Source organism: Drosophila elegans, unplaced genomic scaffold (genome assembly GCF_018152505.1).
Source record: "Drosophila elegans isolate 14027-0461.03 unplaced genomic scaffold, ASM1815250v1 contig_397, whole genome shotgun sequence".
Taxonomy (NCBI): domain Eukaryota; kingdom Metazoa; phylum Arthropoda; class Insecta; order Diptera; family Drosophilidae; genus Drosophila; species Drosophila elegans.
The window spans coordinates 4213132-4237919 of NW_024545782.1; the positions used below are offsets into that span (position 1 = coordinate 4213132).

At 39.3% G+C, this 24788-nt stretch overlaps 2 protein-coding genes across 2 annotated transcripts; one reads left to right on the forward strand and one right to left on the reverse strand.

Annotated features, from left to right (window-relative positions):
* The first annotated feature begins 532 nt into the window (after positions 1-532).
* On the forward strand, positions 533-1244 carry LOC108135214. The gene is made up of 3 exons (XM_017255839.2): positions 533-705; positions 762-1016; positions 1076-1244. Exons 1-2 carry the CDS (start codon positions 628-630, stop codon positions 1011-1013), a joined length of 330 nt encoding a protein of 109 aa, XP_017111328.1. The 5' UTR covers positions 533-627; the 3' UTR covers positions 1014-1016; positions 1076-1244.
* A 15721-nt stretch (positions 1245-16965) lies between these two features.
* Positions 16966-18266, reverse strand: LOC108135202 (mitochondrial import inner membrane translocase subunit TIM50-A). The gene has a single exon (XM_017255826.1). The coding sequence runs from the start codon at positions 18221-18223 to the stop codon at positions 17195-17197; it is 1029 nt and encodes a 342-aa protein (XP_017111315.1). The 5' UTR covers positions 18224-18266; the 3' UTR covers positions 16966-17194.
* Positions 18267-24788: the final 6522 nt, after the last annotated feature.

Genomic DNA, 24788 nt, shown 5'->3' on the forward strand with positions numbered 1-24788 from the left:
TTGGTTAAGCAGAAATAAAATTTAAATTATAATAGTTCAGAATTAAGCTTTTAGTTTTATTAAAATAGAAAAGCGATATCATATAAGTGTCATACGAATGAACGAATAACTGAGCTGAAAATCATCTTCATAGCTAGGGTATTTTACACATATAATTAATTTTTGCAATAGCTCCAATTGTGTATAAACTTCGGATGGCCGATCTTGTTTTCATTAATTTTAAAATGTCTCTGTTCTGATTGGTGATTTTGTTATATTGTTTACTTGGGAGTAACAGAATGAATATTTATTTTTCTCAGCAAGATTAAGCGGGATGTTACATTTTATTTGCATGGTTAGGAGCGCGTTGCTATGTTATGAAAAGCATATTTTTCAGTCCTATTTGCAAATAACGTTCTAATAAATAATCATTTTTTTATTTATTAAGTACAAAAATAGAATGTTACTTTTTAGTTTATAAAATTCCAATAAAATAAGCTTTATGTAATCTAGTGTTGTTTTCATTTTTGGTGTCAAATTCCAAAAATGTTTTTGAGCTATTGGTTTAAGTCTTTTTAACGAAAACAAACAGAAAAAAAATTTGAAATTATAGCTAAATTTTTGTTGTAAAAATTTTCTTTAGCAAAAATGGACATTGACTATTCTACGTATGCTCAGGTTTTAGGCTTCCCCTATATGCCCACTCCCGAAGAATACTATCCGGAGGTTAGTGCTATAAAGTGTTCGCGATCCAGGTACTATAGCTTGGTTTTAATACTTAGATGAGAGGTGGCATGCAGCAACAGCAACAGCAACAGCAGCAATACAATGACATTGACCAGGGATCCAGCCATTCAGCTCCTATCCGAAACAGGTTCCATCAGAGCCATCAGGGGGCTATGGAGGTGTCCGATGGCTTCCAGGCCAACGCCTATTCACCAGTTCGCTATCAATCTACCAGTGCAGCCGCATATCGCGGCATGGTGAAGGAACAAAGACGAGCCAAGGAAATGATGTCCCGCAATGGGTTGTAGATCGTAAGGCTCTCACATACCTTTAAGTCTAAATACTCGAATCTTATTGGATTTAAATTCAGATCACCCAATGAAGCATCATTACAGTGGCGGTGATTCACATTACAACTGAAATAATGATGGCGAGTCACATTTACAAACAGATTTTCATATACGTAAACTAATTTTTCTGTGGTGAAAATTTGTGTTAGTTTAATATATTTCCTCCATAAAGGGGTTTTTTTTTTTGCATGTTGTCTTTTTTTTTTACTTAAACTTAGCAATTGAAATTTATTAAAAAAAACAAGAAAGAAAGCAAACTTCGGCAAGCCGAAGTTCACATACCCTTGCAGCTATTGCATGAATTAAATACTTTTGAAAACATTTAAATTATGATTTACTTGAGTATATGCTGAAAAACAGTGAAGCTATGATGATTTGCAGCTCAATTATTAGATAGTTATTTTATATATTTTTATTAGTTCTATGGGAGCTATATGATATAGACGTCCGATTTTGATTAAATTTAAACCATAATTCTGAAATAATTAAACATTGCCATATGTCGAAGAACTAAACAAAAAATTAAAAAAACAAAACTTATAATTTTTTTTCATTTATTTTTCCGATTGTTCCTATGGGAGCTATATGCTATAGTCGTCCGATTTTGATGAAATTTATACCGTAAATCGGAAACATTTAACCATTAATAAATGTCGAAGACCTAAACAAAAAATTAAAAAACAGCAAAGTTATAATTTTTTTCATTTATTTTTCCGATTGTTCCTATGGGAGCTATATGCTATAGTCGTCCGATTTTGATGAAATTTAAATCGTAAATCGGAAATATTTAACCATTACTATATGCCGAAGAACTAAACAAAAAATTAAAAAAACAGCAAAGATATAATTTTTTTCAGTTATTTTTCCGATTGTTCCTATGGGAGCTATATGCTATAGTCGTCCGATCCGGCTCGTTCCGACTTATATACTACCTGCAATAGAAAGACAACTTTTGGGAAAGTTTCATGCAGATAGCTTTAAAACTGAGAGACTAGTTTGCATATAAACGGACGGACAGACGGACAGACGGACAGACTGACAGACGGACAGACGGACGGACAGACGGACATGGCTAGATCGACTCTACTAGTGATGCTGATCAAGAATATATATACTTTATAGGGTCGGAGATGTCTCCTTCACTGCGTTGCAAACTTCTGACTGAAATTATAATACCCTCTGCAAGGGTATAAAAATAAACACATTGGATTCATCTATACTTTCCGTTCATATTTAAAAGCTGCGCTACACTTTAGAAAAAGCATAGAAGCAAAACAGTTGACACTGCTTGAGGGTAATTAACGTGTGTTTTATGGCCATTTGCCACTGTATGGAACCACACGCAACCGTCTGCCCATCCCGATTCACCCACCACATCACACAGTGGACTTGGACCCACCCAGGAATCGGGGGGGGAGGACAGAAGTGGTTGGCTCAAGTCGCCCAAACCAAACAGAATGCAATGAAGGATTAAAATAAGAAAGATGTGCAAATAAAATATTTTACAAAGCGGACAACGAGGACAACTTTTTGTCCAGAGCTTGGGTGTTGGAGGTGGCAAGTGGGCGTGGGTGTGGGTGGTTGAGGGTCCGAAATGTGAACGGAACATGTCGATGTGGAGTGGGGCCGGCACTGAAACACAGACAGCGGAGGACTGGGCAGGCGACCTCGACCAACAATGGCAATCCGACTGAAGCTTCAACCAGAAGTTGCACCACTCGGGGATCGTGTAGATGTGGATGTGGATGTGGATGTGGACGTGGATGTGGATGGCGTTCCGGAGAGGGGTCGGGATTGCATGGTAGCATTGTCAAAATAAATCAATCGGTTTTATGTTGTTTTCTGGAATTTCGGTTTTGTTGCTTTGCTATTTTGTTGCCCGCCGCCGTCGACATCAGGATGCTCCGGTGTGGAACAGTTGCAGGAGCTGCAGGACCAAGAACAACAGCTCCAGCTTGCGGTGGCATAAATCAGTTGGCCGTTGGACCCATTTATGAAAGGATAAACCCAGCAAACACACACCCCGGGGAGCCCCAAGGTGAGATGAGGGGTGGCAGCTCATAAAAATGCATAAGTTACAAAAATTGTGTAGGTATGTTAAATAAAAACACAAATTTTTAACTGGCCCCCAGTCCGGCTGGAAATTTCTGATTTATCTCGAAAGGAATTAAGATGTCTCAAAAGTTCCAGCGGGCCACATTAAAACATCATCCAAGGAGAGACGCCACACTAAAGTGGGAAGGGCAAACAAACCCTCGCCTCTCGAATTCCTCCTATCAACTCCTCATAATCGTTCACACTTCCTCTGCCGGCAACTTTGGCTTTGTGGCTGGAGTTCGGGGTTCGGGGTTCGGGGCCAGATGGTTTAACCAAACTTTACTGCATCTCTTTGGACGCGTCTAAAGTGATTTCCTTTTAGGATTTTCAAAAACTTTCACCAAAGGTAAGTAAACATCGCCCGCCCCACCACACATGAATCGCAGTCCGAGTCCTTGGCCATGTGGGCGGTGGGCGGTGGGCGGTGGGCGGTCCTGCTCTAATGAAGCACATTTCGTCGGCGCATTTGCCTCAACTCTTTAATCCCTAATAACTTTTAAGCAAGTGACTTTACTACGCACACAAAATGTCCAAATTCATCATCTTTGTGTTGGCATTGAATGTGGGGACAGGACGGAGTTGTTTGCTGCTGGGTCCTGTGAGCAAGCCCAAGGATTTAGCCTTAATTCGGATTCCTTGGTCTTACAAAATGTCAGTTCATTAGCAAATTAAAATTTCGGAACACGAAAAACCATAGATCTTTTTAGTTTACTGCACGCGTCAACTTTAATTGTAACATATTTTTTGGCGAATAAAAATAAAAATAAAACTACAAACAATCCAATGATTATCCAGATATTTTCATTAATTGCACAAATATAAATAGTCTACGAGATTACAATTTTAACAGCGTCACTTAGATCGTTATTCTTAGTGTTATTTTATTTCCAACAACTTTTTCCCCCCAGAGAAATGAATGTTTATGCGTTAAATTAAAATTGCGTGAAAAATGTGACCCGAAGATGGTCGAAAAAGGCAACGAAAGTTACGAAATTGTTTTTAAATTAAGATGGCAATATTCCCAAGTCCAAGGAAACTCCTCGACTAAAAAGAACCAACAAATTGGCGGAAGGAGGGCTAAACTTATGTTTCTTGCCTGTCGGCCAAGCGAAATTTGATTATGTTCGCGGTTACACTTCATTCGTCGTGATGTCTTCCAACCACCAACCACCATACACCACCCACCACCCACCTGCATCCCTCCCCAAAAAGTTGACATAAATTGTTAAAAGTCTCCCTCCCGAGGCTCAATTTGTTGTTCCCCCAACAAGGAATTTATGCGATCAATTAAATTTTTTAAATGACCGAAGAAAAGTTCTTTTCGTTTTTTTAATTTTCATAAATTTAACTTAAAACTTGCGCGCTCACTTCCCTAGTAAATGCGTTCTTATGGCTGCTTAATGTGTCAAGTTTGTTGTGTACGTTGTCTTCGAGAGTTATGAAAATGATAATCAGATTTTATGATGATTAGAAATTAGAAATTTAGAGCCGGCGATGAGAATTTATTGTAAATGAGTATAAACTTGCAGGGGAATGGGCGAGTGGAGGGGAAAAATGTGTCCAGCGAAAGTAAATCAAATGTAAATCATCGACAGCCGAAAGAAGAGCCGGACAAACTTTCATCTTTGGCGGAGCCAAAAATGAAATACAACACATTCTGGGGGAAACCTTTACAACTAAATGTGGATAATCTGTAAGTTTGCCTTTATCCCAAATTTATGGGAAACTGGGTGGAGTTTTCCCTCATATTGTTGTTGTGCTTTTTCTTGCGAGCTGCTCCCTCTGTATAGTTTTTCCCTCTGGTGCTTTTCCTTCCCCCACACACCCCACCACACTCCCTTGACCACCTCTCGTTTTCTCCTCCGTCTATCTTTGCCAGCAAGTGAAAAACGCAGCCCGCAACTAAAACATGCGCATTCAATGGGTGAAGCCGCTTTTCCCACCCACTTTTCCACTTTTCCACCCCGGCAACCCTTCTTCAGCCCAACTCTGTGCTGCTGCAATTCATTTCCAGCAGGCGTGTGTGTGTGTGTGTGTGCGGAGATTTACCGTTTTATACTTGACATTTCCAAAAGTTTAAGTTTTAATTTATGACACCGCCGCTTTCTATACGAGGCGACAAGCTAAATATGAGCGAATGGGGCGTCCTTAAACAGGATATCTAGCCATTGTCGCTGCCTTCCGACTCCAAGAGCTCAAGAAACGTTTTCAATGGCTAGAGGATCCTTACAAAGCCGTTGTCCGGTTTTTGGGTGTCCTATTACTTGCTAAGAATTAGCTGCTCAAGATACAAAACTCTACGGTAGTCGGCGGAGATGCTCAAATTTTTTTTTCTCTTGTACAAATCAAGAAATAAGTAAAAGAATTAAGAAATATTTTTCTTGCTTAAAAAAATATTTTCTTTGTTTTAAGGAAAATTTTTTTAGTTCAGTGGTAACTTTTATATTTTTAAGAATGAAATCACCTTTAATTTAATAAACATTTTTTCTTCAAATAAAGGTGATAAGTCATCCAAAATTTAAAAGCGATTTTTTGTGGTTTTAGGGTGAAAACTTGTATAAGTGTATGGTTGAAAGCGTCTCCTTTACTGCGTTTCAGACTATAAACTGAAAATATAGTACCTTCTGCAAGGGTATAAATATAGAACGCTGTTTTTGTAATGAATGCATTGTGATTTAATAACAAAAGCTCTACGTCAGGATTTTAAGATCTTAGGTTATACTTTCAATTCGAAAATATTTATACAAAGGTAAAGGAGACGATCATTGGGATTTGGTGTAGGTGTAGGAAATGTAATGGAAATGTAGAACCCTATGCATTAATCTTAAGTTTCAAGGTTTTAAGGCTTTGGAACTTCAATATTAGAAAAATAACCACAAGCTGGATACACAAGCCGAATACATTTTATAAGTGTCTTACTTTTCAACCTTCACTTAGATTTTATAATACTGCTGTTTGGCGTCACAACTATGTTTACCGTATAAGCTGCAATAAAATTATTTACATTTTTTACTTCCGGTTAGGAAATATTTTCCATCAGTTTGAAATCACCGCATTGTGGCTCGGACTTTTCTCATCAAGGAGCATGTAATTTGCATTTGCGAGTCCGAAATGAACTAATAAACACGGCGGAACCCGAGTCAACAAATTGTCGACTTGTGCACCGACCCCCCGACGAAGGTCAGAGTTCCATTTCCATTCCAACGTGGGGGCGAAGTGTCCGCTGGCACACGGTTAATAGGCACGGCCGCGAGTTCTTGGCTCAAATTGGAAGTTATTCAAGGCGAAAGGTCGGAGACGAGAGCCACTGGGGCCAACCCATCGCTTCAAGGATGTCCTATGAGCCTGATGGCGGAAATTGTTACACGATGCCAGGGCCGGGAAAGCCAACCACAACAGCAGCAGTTATTGCCGCCGAGGCTATGGCTGTTTTTTCTTTTCTGCAAATAAGATTCGAAAAGTTTATGCCGCGGGCTGTCACGAGGCTGTGGAAAATGAAGCCGAAAGGGGAGTGCCCCCAGCGACCTGCGTGTGATTCGCTTAGGAAAAACTGCCTCCCCTCCGTGAATATTTAACAAGCGGCAGGAAGCGGAAACCGAAATAGCGCCAGTGTTGCTCAGTTTAATCTATTTCCTGCCCGGTCCAGGCCCGATCCCTGCAATCTTTAAAAACACGAATTTACAAGCAAACTTAACTTAGTTACAGGGAGACAAGAAATTGCCTCTGGAGTAAATTCATTCTAAACATTTGTTTCGCACTACTTGCGGCTGTTTTTATGCGCCGCAATGGAACTTCATTTCGGGTTGGCGCAAGATGGCCCATGAAAATGCGCGGTTAATATTGTCCACGAAACATTATGCAGAAGCGGAAGCTAGTTTTGCTTTGATATGATTACTTCTTCAACAGATGCTTAGAGGGACTGGGCAGTAAATATTGTGCAAAGTTCTTTTAGTTTGGTTCTTTGGTATAACGGGGGTTCAAAGAAAGTTACAAGCGGAGCAGCTGCTTCTGCAAAAATCCTTCCGGTTAGAAGTAATAGAAAATGTGCACAGAATATTATTATTATTATTAACTTCAATATTATTTTGTTTAACATAAAATATTCAGTATGAATAAAGTATAACAAGAAGTTAAATTTATGAAACACAATGGATCATAAATAAACCTTACTAAAAATAATATAAATAAATAAACCTTACTAAATCGCCATCGAATATTTCGTTTAATATACACAAATGAAAAATATTAATTTCTTCACAAAAGTATTATTAGATTAATCTTTAAGTTATAATAATTAAAGTTTATTCTTCTTATAATGTTTTAAAAGCAGCTTTTGTTTAACCATAATGGACTTGGTTTTGAAAGTCTAAATGTGTTAAATCAAACAAGAGGTCTAAAAAGACTTTTAAGTGGTTTTTCTTTGAATCAAATCGATTAACAAATCTATTTCTAATAAGACTTATTTTTTCGCCGATCACTTGCTGACGTGCTTACTCTTATTCTGTCAGATAAATGCAAATCGAAGCCTTCTCAGTGAAAGAATCTTTACCTATTGTTCGCCAAATCTCACCGTCTATTATACTCTGCTCGCTCCACAAATCTCGTTCGAAAAACAGCACACCCACAAACTATTTTATTTGTTTTGCGAATTTTGCGAACGAGTGCGCATTTCTGGTGGATGAGAAGTACACGGGGATGCCCAAACTCCAAACTCCAAGCTTCGGAGAAGAAGACAAACGCCAAGTGCAAAGCAGGAGCAGCAGCACGAACCGAAGATGAAGTTTATTTTATGACCCTGGCACCCGAGCCAAGAAGGATCTGGAGTCCTTTTGCCAGCCAGACATTGCATCAGCCAAGTGGGCACATAAGTGGGCTGCCTGGGTGGAGCTCCGTTCCACACGTGTGTGTAATCAAATAATTTACCAAAAATCGAGAAATTATTACGAGTGAATTTTTACAAATTCATTTTCCACTTTTGCCAGACCGCCAGCGGAATCGCCCCGCAAACAGCAACAAAGGCATTTGGAAAGTTACTCGCACTGAATGCAAAGTGGCTGCTACACCCAGAAAAACGTGTACATAATACCAGAATTATTAAAAACAGTAAACTCTATAAAAAACTATTTATTTAAGAAAAAAAACCTACTAATTAAAAACGAGAACATTCCGTTTTAAAAATTAGTGTTCTGGGGGTAACCGTCCTTGAACACCAAACACTGGGTAAGTCATTAGGATCCCGGATTAAAAACCCAGACAAATTAATAAATGTAGTATTTTTTAATTTTTTTTTTGCTAACGTTCTGCTTATATTTAAAAGCTAATAAAAGCTATTTGATTGCAAACATATTACTTTGAATTCTTATACGTGAACAAAATAAGTTTGCGATTCTGCTCCCTTTACTTATCGGTTTATCATTCTAATTTCATATGGAATCAAAGAGAAAAGAGAAGCAGACAAAATAAGAACTTTTTTTGTAAATGAACACAAAAAAATTTTCCCAGATTAAAAACAATGTTCTCCTTTTTCCTTCTTAGTACTTAAATTGTTCACTTTCACAACATAAATTAAACAACTTTCATACTTGCATAAAGTATTTTGCGTACTCTAACCAATATCTTTCGTACTTCCTTCTAGTATTTTTGAATACTTGAACTCAGAACGTTCATTCTAAAATTCTAAATTTCGAAATTTAAGATTTCATACTTGAATATTTTTGAGTACTTGAATCAAAAAAACTCGACTTTTGACACCGTTCCTACTTGACTTGTCACCGAAATACTGCATTTTTTCTTTGAGTGTACTCCTTGAACATACCCATTTCCAATACCGATCCCCTCCAGCCTGGAGGATGTGTGGATTTTCCGGCATTTTGGCGGCATGCCCCTTTTGTTTATTTCTTTGAGATGCGGCAACGAACAAACGGGCTACCCAAACCGTTCGGTTCTCCAGTTTTGATTGTGCAAACTACTCGACTCCATTCTGCAGTTGCATTCCAAGCAAATCGCCTGGGATGCGGGGCTGTGGACACTGGGATTGGTTTCCAGTGGGGCGGTAGGTGCGGCTGTTTGAACACGTGTGGGAGCCTGGATCGTATCAATTGTGTGTGATGGTCAAAAGTCATTTCAACAGCACTAAATTATTATTATCTTCAAGAAGTTTCACATGCTCGACAATCATCCAAAATACTCGGTCAACATTGCGGTGCGGAGCGGGAAAAGGCACCAATGAGCACCAGCACCCATGGCCACTGCAGTACAGGAAGCTTTCATAAAGGATACTTTGGATTTGTGTAATGGCATGGAATGTTTTGATGCTTGCCCAAAACTTTGTTTGGAAAAGTGTCCTGGGATGGGTGTATCCCGTTTAATGTCTATTGTAGAGAATAAGGAAATAAGTATTCCTTGATACAGTATTTTGAACGGATTGTTAAATTCATTTAATTATTATCATAAGAACGACTTTTTCATATTGTATTGCATGTAAAACCAAATTTAATTTCGGTGTTGGTTACTGATACAGCCAATATAACTATTTAGACAACCCTTTTTTGTTTCGCTGGCGGTTACGTTACCGCAACCAAAAAAAGTTGAAATTAACGGTATTGTACCGGTTAAAATTAAATAAATTGTACCATTTTATAATTATAACTTTCTATTAATGCAAGACATTGATTATATGTGAACACGGTTTTTGAACGTAGAATGAGTAAAATTTTAAGAAGCTATATCAACTTGTATATATTTACTTCTGTTTGCCTAGCAACTTCATATACTTTATATAATTTACTTAAATTGTTACTTTGTCGAACGTGTAAAAATTTTCGGTTGTATAAATAAACATTAAATTTTTTAATGCTTCTTTCCGTTGCATTGATATGTATTGTAAAAAAAATCTTATATTAAACGTTTTGCGATTTATGTAATTTAAAAGAAGACGTTTTTCAGAACAAGTACAAATGTTTCGGCTTTGGTAAATATATTTCGTTTGCTGCAAAAAACAAAAAATAAAGTTTAGAATAACGGTAACGAAACCGGTTGGTTACCCTTTTGTACTGTATACATTTTTGCCAATGTTGTGTTTAAAACTGATTATATTATGTTCCGAATATTTTTAGCACATGCTCCCTGAGCTGTTTAGTTTTTTATAGTTTCATGCTAAGCACACCTAATCCCAAGACTGTTTATATTAATACAACACTGAGATAACATTAATGTAAATGGCAATTACTAGAGAATTCCACGAAGTTGTTTAGCCCGAAATGACTTCCCCCCATTTTTGCAGTTTCAATTGCATATTTTCAATTTCCATTTAATCCAAAAGAAAAGCTTAGCAATTAGTAAATGCAAAAGAAATCACAAAGCCAAATGGCGTCAAAAAACGATTCGAAACCAGAAATGTAAAATCTAATAGAAAATGCAGCTCGAATAGAATAACACACGCAATTTGCAAATGGAAATTGTTTTTGTCTAGTGTGCCGAAAAAACACCAGTGAAAAGTATCTTCTTCAGCTGTGGCTTTTGCCATTCAATTTCTTGACTCTTTCACTCCAGCTAATTTCATCTCTAATGTCATCTAGTTGTTATTAGATATTTTTTGGGTTTCCTTTTTTGTTGCGTTATGACAGCTGACGCTAAGTGCCGCTAATTGAAATTTCGTTTACAGTTTTAATTGGCCTTGCTTGGTTTTGGGAAATGGCTGAAAAGGAGACTTTTCTCTTTTACCCTTTTTTTTTAATTAGCTTATTAATATTTTTGGTGCACGGCAATTAGAAGCAACTGGCTGGGATTGCAATGCAATGCTGCCAATACAGGAAGGGGATTAGAGCTGTGAAGATTTGACTTTCCCATAGCCAATAATGGTGTTTTTAATTTAAATCAGATAGACACGCAACTAGTATCGCAATATGATTCAAAATCAATATTGATTAAAAATAAATTGGTTTAATTTTAAATATTATATTAAGAATGAACTTCTTTATAATTTTACCTACTCAACATAATTTACAGATTAGATTCTCCTAACTGGCTCTACAAACTATTTGTAAGCCAAAGATTTAGACAGTTATTTAGTATGAAAAAAAAATGGCGTGATGAAACCAAAATGCAGAAGTATATTGCATTGAATTGTATTATTGAAGTATTGAAGCAAAAACGAATCAAGTATTTCCTTTAGATTGGCATCTCTTAAAAAAAACAATTTGAACATATTGCGTACAAAATGTTGTTATAAAAAAATTTATATAGTTCTGGTATTGGTTGATAATTTGACTTAAATTATATTTTTGACATATTTTTCATATATTCTGGCAAACAAACCTTTTATTAATATATTGTTTTAATTTTATTCCGCATAATTTGGTATGTCTAAATAAACATATAACATTTGGTCGTGATTGGCTTTTACTAATTTTTGAAGCACTTGGAACTAAGAATATAATTATTTGAAATTTTAAACTGACTAGTAACTTCAAATAACTTTAACAGCAAAACGGGTTTCTTGAAATTTGAATCGCTTCTTCCGCCGCAATGCCCGACTAATGAATAAATGAGGACAGCAAACAAATGTTACCTGCTAGGTTAACCAACTTCTAGCCACCGGAAGCCGCAGATACACATACACATCAACCTCTACCTTCGCCAAATCCTCTACCCGCAGCAGTATCCTTTGTCAATATTCATTATACGAGTGCATACTTTCGGGCGCTTGACAAGCGTGGCCCTAGTCATAAAGTTGTCGAGAGAACGTCTCATAAAACGTGACGATAATCATAATTGATGCTCAGGCATGGGGAGGGGTTTGTTGGTCCAACCAAATTGTAATTTAGTTTGTTAACCTAACCCACCAGCCTTCCTGCTGACTTCACCTGATTTTTGCGTTGCTTTTGGCCAAATTAGGGGTAAAATTGTTAATTGAAACTTGTGGGACATTGGGAGAGTGGGCGGCGAACGACCAGCCCTCGGCTCATAAAGGTTGTGCTGATGTCTTGGGCTAAGTGTGCCCGTGTCCAGGCCTAGTAGCAGCTGTAGAAGATTTTCGACTCCGACTGCCAATGATAAATCAGTGCAACATATGGTTATGTTGCAGCAACCTTTGCCACGAGAGTTGTAAATTTAAAATCAATGCTGCATTCAGGGGAAAAGGCCAGCTTTTTTGCCTGTTCCCTGTAACTTCTAGATTATCCTTGCGGCCTTTTCCGGGCCGTAAATCGTCGGTGGCCTTCGTCTTCGGCTCCAAGGGGAGCGGCACTGGAACTGGCCAAAGTCTCCGCACGCAATCCATTATTGTATTAATTAACAGGAACAGGATCACCAATCAGGCGCTTGATTAATGATGTCACTCGGCATCGTAAATCTCGATTTGAACATGTGCAAATTTTGCGATGCAAATAAATGGGGCGGCGGTGCAACGCCTCGTTGGCCAATCCCAGGATCTCAGATCTCCTCCTCCCTCTTCCCTTCACCTTCACCTCCAAATACCGTTGTCCTTGTCGCCTTGGCGTATGCTTTGTGTTTCGAACATAATCGTACATTAGGCCGAAAAGGGGCCAGGTTGGGGGCCTGGGCGTAGGCCTGGGCATCCCACACATCCGGCTAGTCGGCCATCCTTCCTCGGTGGCCACATTTTGGGGCAGTGCCGGGCGGTGGAGGAGGAGGAGGCGCACTGCATTGGCGGATGCATTAGGATGTGATTGTGCTGCATGTCCAACCGCCTGTTGATTCATAAGGCGGCCATTTAAATGGAATTAATGTTTAGCTTGAGCAATTGCCATAAATTTCAAGCCAAATTTAGTTGCCTTCCGGATTAAATGTAATGCAGCTGTGAGCTTTCTCAGGTCATGTGTAGATTAATCTGGTTTACTTTGAGGATCCTTATATTTCAAGTGGTAAGTAGATGGACAAGCTAAGCCAAAACGGCTTAAATTTTAAGATTTTATCCACAAATATCCTCCTACAATTTCCTATAATTTTATCTTCACTCAACATTTGTTTGGTCAAACTGAAGAAATAAAGAAATGAGTAACTAGAAACAAGAAACAAGTTAGGAAGCGCACTTTGGCAAGCCGAAATGTTTATACCCTTAAAGCTATTGCAATATTATCTTAAAGAAAACTCAAATAAAATGAAAAACAGAGAGGCTATAATATTTTTTCCATTTATTTTTCCGATTTTTCCTATGGGGAGCTATATGATATAGAGTTCAGGTTATGTAATCAAGACGAAAAATCAAATTTAAAATTATGCATTTACAAATAATTTTTTTTTAAAACATTTTTATTTTGCAATACGTTCTTCTTGATTTTCTTTATAAGCATAACAATTTTTTTTTGAAAAATGCTGCACAAAATAGATATCCCACTTTGAGCTAAATATTGTGATCGAAAAAATATCGCTTTATTTAATATAATAACATAATATTTATTGTTAATTTAAATAATTAGTCATTAATTTGACTTGAGCGATTAAATAATACTTAAATAGTAATCTTAAGATCTTAAGTATTAATACTACAGTTTTAATAACAGCTAATACACTGTTTTTGAAGTAACAGTCACAATTTTAGCATCCCTTAAAGTACCAGAAAATTTATGTTTAGTGCTACATTTTGAAAATAAGTTGATCATAAATTAGCGTTAATTGCAAACAGACCCATTCATACGAAATTGTAGAATTTTGATTTGAAAATACACTTTGCCAGCATTTTGACTAATGAAGCAAAATGGTTTCAGCCCAATGTGGGCGTGGCGTGGCTACTGAGAGGAGATGGGCAGACACCGCAGGTACTTCTAATCTCGTGTAGTCGCGATTATAAATTGTTGCGTACTTCATTTCGGCCAAAATAATAACATGAGTAATTAATTTAATGTGCCAGCCGCAAACCCACAAACAACGTGGCTGGTTTGGTGGGACCAAAGAGAGGAAATTCGGTGGGTGCTTGGGTGCAGTACATTGCGTAACAAATGAACTAATGTTTATTGCAATTGTCGCGTAAATTACAATGCATTGGCAATGCCAAAATCTATGCAGGGCCAGCTGCATTTAAAATCTGGCAAATGGCTGAAATTATTTTGGTCGCGGTACACCCACCACCCACCGCCCCCTTGCACCCCCCTTCCACCAAAGTGAACCAATTTGAAATGGAATGTATATTTAATTCGCAAACCGTTCTGGTACCTGTTTGAACGGGAACCTCTCCTCGAATCGGAATAAAGTCGATCTCACTTGTTGGCTGCCGTTGCCTTTTTGTGCCCCCATTAATTTTATTATTTTTATTATTGCACGTTCGAATGTCCCTTGAAATAAATTTGTCCCTAGTTTATGGTGCGTGAATAAATGGATGAGTGCAGCAAAACATTCGTTTCATTATTTGAATGTCGCATCCGGCGAGGGCGACAGAAAGGTGAGGGGAAAATCGGGGGCACTTGCAGCCTGGCTAATAAATAGGTTTTGCACAGAGTAGAAGAAACTTTTATTTATTTTATGACACTGCACTATTGCATAATTGAATTGATAAGGAAGCGTTAAATACTGCAATGACATTTAACTCTCCAAATCTTCTACGTTTGTTGAACAAGTTTAGTAAGTGTTAAGGGGCTTTGACTAAAAAGCCTTAAGGCTTTTAAAGAAGTTTAAATATTCTAGCTAATAATGCCAATAGTGAATCTATAAACATGATTATGTACTTCGACATAATCAATAGCTACATTCACCAACATTTTGTAGGGAGATCTAAATTGACTTTAAGTGAGTTGTAATTTTCACCAACAGTTGACATTTTCTTATGTTTAGAGCTCCTTTACCCGTTTGGGGTCCGTCTGGAGTTTTGTTTATACTGCCGTTTAATGACTCTTTGGACCTCTTTTGTCGTAACAAATTGCGTCTGCAAGTGCCATCGTACACCCGTACCCCAATAAAACACACACTCTCTCCGAGAAATTTGTCCGAGAACCTTTCCATTGTGTCCCCACTTTGACTACGTTCAGCTCACGGCATTTTCCGTTCGCCACTCGACCCGAACTCGAGCCTCTTCCCGATTCTCGTCCTTGCTCGTTTACCGCATCGTAATGTCACTCCAACAAATCACACCAACTTCGACCATAAATTGTTTTTGTTAATTCCAATTAGGCATTGTCGTCTGAATGCCTGTGTGGATGTGCTGCGGGCATTTTTTGCCGCTCTACGGCTTGAAAATTGAAAATAGGTTCTTACGCCAAAGTTAAGAAAGCCACTTTGGGTCTTAGCCACAATAAAGTTTTATTTTGCACAATAAAGCAGAGCTCATTTTTAGAGGTGTAACTGTATGCATACAACAAAAAAATTAAATTTTTTTAAATACAAGAAAAATGAATTTTTGTGGAGTTTTCTAAAAAACAAAACTTGACTTGATATAATTGATTGAAATTACTTTTTAGTTTAAAGTAACCACCAAACTTAATGTGTATTTTAGGTGTTTTTAAAAATTTTGTTCGGGTTTTCCTTTTTTATTTTTTATGTATTACCATTAGTTGAAAAAAAAAAAATTACGTTTTTTCAAGTTTTATTAACATTTATATGCTACTTCATCCATTCTTTCTTTTCGTTCTGATCCAATCGGCAAATTATTTCGAAGATCCCTAAGGTTTTCCTAGTTCAACATCCAAGATTAAGCCTGTTAGCAATTCAATATCCTTCACCTCTTTACTCGTTCTGAACTATTTGGCGGGCTTAAATAAGTTGCAACCTCTGCATACAGTGTGTATTCAATAAAATGATTTGTGCGATGCATAAAAAAGTGCGCATACCGAAATGGCGTGGCTATTTATGCCCCAGCACATTGCAGCTGGTCTGCTCGAGGGCTACTATCCCCCTTCCCTACTCAGTGCCCTTTTGCGGATCCTCCGGGAAGTGGGAAACGGGGAATGGCGGATGTACTGTACTGCAAGGGAGCGGGTCGCACCGACACTCGCCAACACTTTAGGGCGAGAATTTATGACTGCTTTTTTCAGCTGCAGGTATGCGCTTTTCCGGCCAAGCACTTAATTGATGTTGTGTCGCGTAAATTATAAACAAAACAAAAATTAAAGTGGACTCCATGCTGCTCCTTGGCTTTGGCTTTGGCTCTGCCGCTGGGGCCTCGGAAGCCCCGCTGCCGGATGCGGAAATGCTTTCATTGCAAGTGGCGATGCGATGGCGATGGCGATGGCGGAGATCCCATGAAAAAAGCAACGCACCGCCATTGGCCACCACACACGTTGCCCGCGGCGGATACCAGCCCACAGCCACATCCAGGCCAAGTTAGCGGTGGTCAAGAGGCTAAGCAGGCCGCTGTGAGTTAGGTCAAGCTCGAAAGTGGTGCTCCACCCCCGCCGGATGTCCATCTGACTCCTACAACCCTCTAACCTCCGCTCCTTATCCTCCAACTCCACATCCTCGCGTTATCCACCAAGTTCGCTGCGCATAAATTTTCGCCTTTTTGCATCGCAAAGTGTCCTCGGAAGTGGTGGTATGGGCAGCTGCCGTGTGATCTTGTGACCATCCGTGTGTGCCATCGTTGTCTAATATGGTTTCCTCCATCGGTGGCCTGTTTCATAAAAACGCTGGGTAAATGACGGCCCCGCCTTTCGATAGTAATTAGTTTATCGGGTTTTGTGGTCTTTCATTATATGCACTTTACATGTGTTTATTCCTCTGTCACTTAAAGAAAAAATGTTCAATGAATTTAATTAATAAAACAGAAGCTTATCGACTTTCAAACGTTCGTTGTTATACAACAAAAAACTCGTAACTTAAAATATTAATTATACAATAGCCCAAATAAATATTTAACAACAAAATATTGTCTTTAGCATTAAAACTATAATTTATGAAAGACAAATGTAGCATACTTTTTAGGTGCCCATCTTTTGCAGCAACTTAAAGAAAATGTTTCCTTTGACCATATTATTGTCAGAAATTCTTGAAATTAACACAATATTAAGTATTTGAATACATATTGAAATTTGAATTTGGTTTTCAATTTAGAAATTATTTTACTATGCACTTTCAAGACATTTGTTGGCTGTATGCTATGAGCCCCGCAAGGAGCGCCCCATTAGCGTGAGGTTCCACTGACGTTCACCGGTGGCGGAGACCTGGGTGTTCTCCTGGTTCTGCTCCTGCAGCAGGCGCTGGTTGTCCTTGAACTGCTCGATGGGGTCCTCGAACTGGCGGTAGTAGCGCAGTACCTCCCTCACATCGGTCACCTGGTGCTCGGCGACCAACTGCAGGAAGGCAGTGAGATCGAAGAGCTGGACGTCGTCATCGTTGCCCAGCCATTTGGTCATCACTAAACTGTTTTCCGGATGCAGGGGCGTGGAGTTTGGGTCGCAGTCCACCACAATGACACGGCTTAGATCCCGGTTGAGGTAGTCCAGGTTCTTGATGTGCTGCCCCTCCACCAACTCGGTGGCTCCCCTCACCAGCCGATAGCTAATGTAGCCGTACGGATCGAGGGCATCGAGGAGCGGAAAGGCGGTCATGCCCTGCTCCGAGGTGTAGATCACGATCTCGAAGTTCCGACTGCACTGCTGCAGGAAGTAGTCCACGCCGGGTCGCTTCTTGAACCGCCACCCCGTCTGGTACGTCCAATCCGGGTGCACCAGAATGTCCTTGATCTCCAGGACCAGTGAATAGGGAGGTTGTATGTAGGGAGGGGGCAGAACGTCGGGCAGCAACTTCACCATCTGCGGCTCCTCCATCATCTTCTGGTAGTACTGCAGCGAGTGCCACATCCTCATCAGGTACTGACGGAACCAGGGCAGCTGGCTGAACTCATCCTCGATGGGACCTCGATGGTCCTCCTCGGGCTTTCCTAGCTCGAAAACAGCCCACAGAACGGTGCTGACGAGGCTGCCCAGCACAATGCTATATCCGTAGAACTTCTTGCCCCTCCTCAGTTTGGGGAGTGGGGGTGGTGAGTCCTTGCCAGGCTTCTGCACCCTGTGCCTAGCTGCATTCATCGAGACCCTGTCACCTGGCCTCAAAAGAGATGCCTCTTTTTTGCCGCCAAAGCCAAGCGACTTATGGAGGCTTCCTATCCATACAATTTTATTCATTTCTAGGCCGATTATTTTTTTTGATTAAATACACCAGGACCGGATAAAAGTTTTTCTATAAACTAGCTTGGTTTGTACAACTTTTTATATTTTTCAGCAATAATGAGTTAACACAAAAGAATCCATTGTTTATTCGTCTGTCCTTTTAATTGGATAACCTCTTTTGGCCATCTTCTTGACTATTCGTCTTAAGTATTTACGGTTCATATTTTTAAAACCAAATAAGATCTCAATACAATAATCCAGCGTTGGAGAAAAAGTCGGGAAAATTATCGGACAAAAACTATATCCTTAATCCAAAAGAATTACAAAAAAAATGAAAAATTAGAAAGTTAAAATTTTTACTATATAAAAATACTATAAAGAACTTTGCTGTTTTTCAAAGTTATCATTTTTTTTTTTAAATATGTTCCCGATTGTTGCTTTGAGAGATAATGATATAGTCGTCCGATCGGGCTTGTTCCGACTGATATACTACCTGCCATAGGAAGACAACATTTGGGAGTTTTATGCTTTACAACTGAAATACTAGTTTCTGTAGAAACTGACGGACGGGCGGACAGACGGACGGACGGATAGACGGACATGGCTAGCAATGCTGATCAAGAATATATATACTTTATAGGGTCGGAAATGTCTCAATAGAGATCAGAGATCCTTTGAGTACCCATTTATTTTATCGTGGGCGAAACAGAAATCTCTTCCGTCTGAATTAGTATAAAATTGTCAAATGTGCTCTTTAAATTCACAATTTTAAATTGTGTTTATTTAGAAACAAACATTAAAAACGGAAACCACACATCTACAAACATCCCTGGCTGTATAAATACCATGACTTAAACGCTCTGTGCAAATACTTGGGCTTAATTTCACCAATTGCATTGGCGTGGCTCCATCAGCCAGCCAAATTGGGGGCGGTGAGAGGTTGAAAGGTCCTAGACAGGACAGCACAGGACAGGAGGGGAGAGAGGATGCCAGGTGGGAGTTGGTCATCATTATTTAAATGCCGCATTATCAGTGGCCAGCAGCGGACTGGCCAGTCAGCTCGTCGAATTGTCATAAACAATCAAAATCCATTTAAAATTGTGCATGCAATTTGACCGGATTCGAGTTGGGAAGGAGGGGGCGGAGTAGGAGGAGGAGAAGGAGGAGAAGCGGAGGGAGTGGCAGAAGGACGAGCTGCCAGATGCCGACACCATCAACGCCTCGTCAAGTGTGTGGGCGGTGGGTGGTTGGGCTGGCGCAGTGGCTCAGTGGCTCAGTGGCTGGGCCCTTTTCCGCCCGCCACTTGTCAGCCAATGTGCCATGTCCTGGCTTGTCCTGCGTTTTCGAGTGCTTCAGTGTGTGTGGCCGGCCATTTGCCGAGTCCTGGGCCTGTGTATCGTTGATATGATAATTGGCATGAGGTAATAATCCACTTGGATACGTTGACAATCGTTTATATCGCAATCAGTGTCATGCCGTCTGCTTCTGTTCGGCTCCGTATCCTGCCATCCTGCAATCCTGCAATCCAGTGTCCTGGCGGCATAAAGTATAATTTCCCAGCCATGTTCTCGTTGTCGTTTCGCCTCTTGGTGCTCCTTCCATCGACTGGGCGACATATTAAATAACAATGAACTGCAATTGCCCAACCAGTCTCGTAATTCGTGTGTAATGCGTGCAGACGCACAGATTTTGAGTAGTCGCAGTCGGCAGCCGCATGTCCTTGCAGGACTCCAGTTCCAATTCCAATTCCAGTTCCAATTCCACATCCACATGCCCATTCTTTCCGCATCCTGTCGCTGGCAACGCCTTCTCCCCGCTTCTTTGTCACTGTTTTGTTTTATGTCTTCCACTGGCAATTGTCCTTCGCACTGCATGTAATTCCTGATTTCCGAGTTTAACTCGTTGCCCAGTTAAATTTAATCACTTTTTGAAATCGGTTCGCTCTGATAGAGTATGTGTATGGAGTTCGAAGTTCGAATGGAGTGGAAAGCGAAACAAAGTCAATTTTGTGGAAATGACAAACCAACTCAGTAAACTCTAATAGAAAGGATTACGCTCAGCGAATGTTACGGTCGGTAAACTTTGAACAACTACGACTGGTAGGGTGTTTGAAAAGCAATATAAGGATAGTTAATAACCATAAGAGTCTCGTTTAAATCACAATTAACGCGACAGACTTCTAAATGTTTTACAATACATATTATTTAGTAGTCCAAAAGTATAGAATAGGTAGAATACAAAGTTTCGGTCCTTTTAAATAAATATTTTCAAGATCATATTCAACAGTCAAGTCGATACATCCGTAGTCCGTCTTTCTGTATAAGCATTGTGACACTGGAAATAAAAAATGAAATTTCAAGGCTCTTTTCTACCCTTTGAATTCGAACCTATGTGGAAAATCTTTTTCACTAAAATGATCCGAGCTAAGAATAAATTACTACCACAATCTCCCTCTCTCCCTCTATGCTTATAGGTTTCAGGGTGATTATATTGGTCAACTTAAATCAAATGAAAGGTACTGATCTGTAGATAAAAAGTGCCTTTTCCGTTTATTTATATTTTATGTGGTTAAAAATTTATTTCATTTGGATTTACATTTTTTTATTATAAAAATCATTGTCAAAATAAAAATCAGAGCTAACAGTTATTTCTGATTATTATATACAAAATATAAATATTATTTCTAAAATGAAAATCGAGCAATCAACAACTTTAATTTTAAAAATCAGAATTTAACTCATAAATCGTGATTTTCATTTTAAAATCATATCTGCCACGGTCCGTGGTCTTAATCTTACAAAAACCACACTTCTGGGTAGTTCTGCTGAAAAGAACCTTTTATGATGATATTATATTAACGAAAGCACAACAGACCTTTGTAACCTGAGTTTCTCAAAATACAACATAATTGAAATGCATCGAATTGCTATTGCTTTTCCCCAGGCTGCAGATTCTGTCATCACATCATAGGATTTTTCACAAGTGGTTTCTCCTCGATTCAAATGGTCACAGTCCAAGTCCAACTTGCCAGTCGGATGGTGAAAAACACTTTCTCCGCCTTTCTCTGCGAGGTCTCTTGGGCGTCGCATGCAAATCTACTTTACGGTGTTCGGTGTTTGGGGAGGTCGAAAAGTTATGCAAGCGGTGTGGATTGCGTGTGCCCGACGCTTAAATCGCCGCGGAAAACCGCAAAAGCTGCGGAAATAGCTGGGGATGCTGCCCACGGTTTTCCGCACTGGGGAGTGGGAGCATGTGCGATTTTAATTTTTAACAAGCCAAGTGCTTTGCGCCCGCTTTACATTCAGTCTTGACATCTTCCGGCGTGTTGGCTTGATGGAATCGCGAGTTTGGCCTCAAGGTGCTCTCGGCTGTTGAAAAACTAATTTTGATTTTAATTAAATATTTATGACTCGAAGGGAGGACTTCGGCTATCAGGGCCTTTTGAAGAGAGTGGATATCCTCTAATAAAATAAGCAAATACCTGGCAAATAACTTCTGCTTATCAGTCAGATGGGCCGGGCAGCGGTAGGAAAATTAGAGACATATCCCCAGAGACTCGCAGACTCAGGTTGCGTGCCCAATTCGAAAACGGAACCCTTCCTCCTTCCCACTACCCCCTGAATCCACTATGACCCGAACGGACGGGGAATGGGCGCCAGCTCGTTTATTCGATCAAAAGTTACGAGCTCATCTTAGATTGGACATTAAATGGACACTAAAATATTTTCCATCTGCACGCAGGACTCGGAAAAGCCCGAAACAGGGATGGAACAGGCGAAATAAATGTCATGAAACAACTCATTGACAGGCGCATAAGGACACTGGTTTTATGGTCCACAGATATGACCAAAATATATGATTACCATGTGTCCGGCAGCATGCACGCTCGTAAATGGGCATTTTCCCTGCTTTAGTTCTCGTGGACACATCATTGACCCTCCCTCCCTCCCCCCACCCAACTACTTTCGACTATTTCCCCCAGCTTTCCCCGGTCTCTGATTTCCACATAGGGTTTTTGTTGCTCCGTCCGTTGGTTATTTAGCAAGTGATCCAGGTGGGACTGTTGCAGACTGTCACACTCCGTGGTGAAGTCGTAAAAATCAAAATAAAATGAAACTTATGCGTGATGTTTGGTCTCTGGTCTCTGGTCTCATTGGATTTTTGTTAGCCTTTCTCTGCGTTTTTTATGCTCGGGGTCACTTGCTCGCATTACTAATGACGGGTTTTACATTTAAATGGAATCCACTGCCTTACGAAAGCAGGTTGACTTTTATGGCTGCTCTAATGCAGTTGGCATATTTATATTTACTATTCAAGACAATTTTAATGATAGTCGGTTATTCCTTTGTTGCTGTTACTCTTAAAAAACCATTTGTACCTTTAGAATTGGGTATGGCCAATTTTTGGATCTTCTTCATACAAATTTATAAATTTTACAAACAAAATGTATTCCTTAATCAGTCTTTAGTTTTACTAGTGCTCTAATAAAATTATTTATTATCGACTTTAAAATTTTAAGGGAACTTAAATTAATCCTATAAAGAACAGTAATCGTTGTTAAAGATCAAATTGTCCGATCTCTGATGAGACCACCTTTATTTTGGTGTTCTTTGTACAACTGAATGTGCTTCAATGTTCGATTTATGGAAACCAGATTTAGCCCGACATTTGCTTGCAAATTAACCGATGAAAACATTGCGATGCCGGCAAACGGGGGCTCTATCGCGTGTCAAAGATCTACAAAACAGCTCCGATGGCCAGGACATGGCCGTGAATGATGCCCCACAGCTGGTCCGGTGGCTCGAGCCTCCTCATTTTCGTACAAATTCGACATTTATGCAGTCGCAGCCCTGAGTGTATGCTGATTTCATCTCATCTCGTTCGGGCGTTACGTGAGCTGATTACGTTAGTCACGCGCGATTGCCGAGGAAGTGGGATTTGAAGGTGGGTGGCTATTTTGGTAGCAGTGACCATCAGTGTTGCCAGGTCAGCTAGTGGAAAGGCAGAGTTTTGGCTTTTTGTGCCGGTTTTTGTGGTATATTATGCTCTCATGTTTTTACAAAACCGACTAGGCACCAACTAGAAAATAATATATTATTTATATATGCATATGGATTACATCAGTAACAACCTGTGTAATCTACGAGATTTAATTATTGATTTTATGGCTCGTTTTCTCGTCCTGAAAAGTAGGTTTGAAATCAATTGCTACTTTTAAGCAACAGTAATTTTTGGCAGAATAAAGCTAAGTCTATTAATCAAATCTTTTGGACGAACAAAATATAAAATAATTAAGCTTAAAAACTGTGAGAGCTAAAACTTAAAAAAAGATGCTTAAAAATCGGGATTACCAAAAAAAAATGAGTAAGAAACATACTGCATCTAATGGCAGATTTTTTTTTTAATGAATTTTTTCTATTTTTGCTAACATTACACTTATTTTCTTTAAAAATGGCGGCAGCACTGTTGGCTATGGCGCAGATCCTTTGTCGGCTCCGGCTCATTTTGGTCCGTATCCAGTTGCTCAGCGCAAAGTGAAATTGTGCCAACTTGCGAGTTGATGAGAATTTCATTCGGTGCGGGATTTTATGACTCCGAAGGGGGAACAGGAACAGCAAGGGGCTGCTAGAAGTGTTGGGTCTAGAAGTTCCACTAAATGATTTTGCATTATTTGTCGATTCCAGTCCTTGTGGCTTCCACGCTTCGCTTTCGTCCTTTGGCTCGTTGGCTGCCATAAAAAGTCAATGCATGCGAAATGTTTGCGTGACACGCTCAAACTAGTCTCCGAAATTCAGGATTCGTTTTCTTGGCCAGTTCCAGTTGGTTTATTTGTTTATTCATCGAATAGGGCGAATCGTAAAAATTATGTTGATGACTCATCAGTAAATGGCATTTATTTTATTGCCAGTCGAGCGCCCTTTGTCACCTTTGCGGTTGTGGGCTCATCTTCAATTATGACCCAGCCCCTCACAGATGATTCCAATTCCACTTGATGCCCGGACTACGAATGAGTTTCTATTTGTATTATTAATGATTTAGACGCTCATAAGTGAGGTTCGTACCACTCAGTTGACCAATCATTGTCCTTAGTGCATTGCTAGTCTTCGGAGTTCAAGACAACTGACATTTACACAGTTGATTAGATCAAAACCAAAAAAGAGTCTTTTTTTAAATATTTAAAAACGAATATTATAGATATTTTTTTTAGAAACTTGTGTTCTTTTTTTGCAAGTTTTCGTTTATGTTTTATATTGAATTCAATTGCCGAACAATAGTTATGCTTTTTGTAATCTTTATGACCCAGACTTGATTTCTCATTGTGATTTGAAGCTGTGACATTTAATTAAATTGCCGCATTGAAAACATTTTCTCTCTTAATATCAGATCAGAGTTTACTTGGCTGAAAAATGGTAACAATCGGCAACGTGTGTATGTTTAAAGTTACATGCAGGTATAAAACATAGAAAATACTTTTTAAATGATTGGTAAAAAATGGCTACGCAACCTAAGTTTCAAAATTTGTCTCAAAAGATTTCATGCCTCTCTGAGAGATGGTTAAGTAATTCAGCTTTTTATGACT

What these genes read in the sequence shown, in the direction of transcription:
- LOC108135214 (XM_017255839.2), top strand. Translation starts at nt 628, where the DNA reads ATGGACATTGACTATTCTACGTATGCTCAGGTTTTAGGCTTCCCCTAT. An exon ending in CCGAAGAATACTATCCGGAG is followed by an intron (nt 706 to 761) that starts GTTAGTGCTATA and finishes TTTAATACTTAG; the next exon opens with ATGAGAGGTGGCATGCAGCA.
- LOC108135202 (XM_017255826.1), bottom strand. Translation starts at nt 18,223, where the DNA reads ATGAATAAAATTGTATGGATAGGAAGCCTCCATAAGTCGCTTGGCTTT.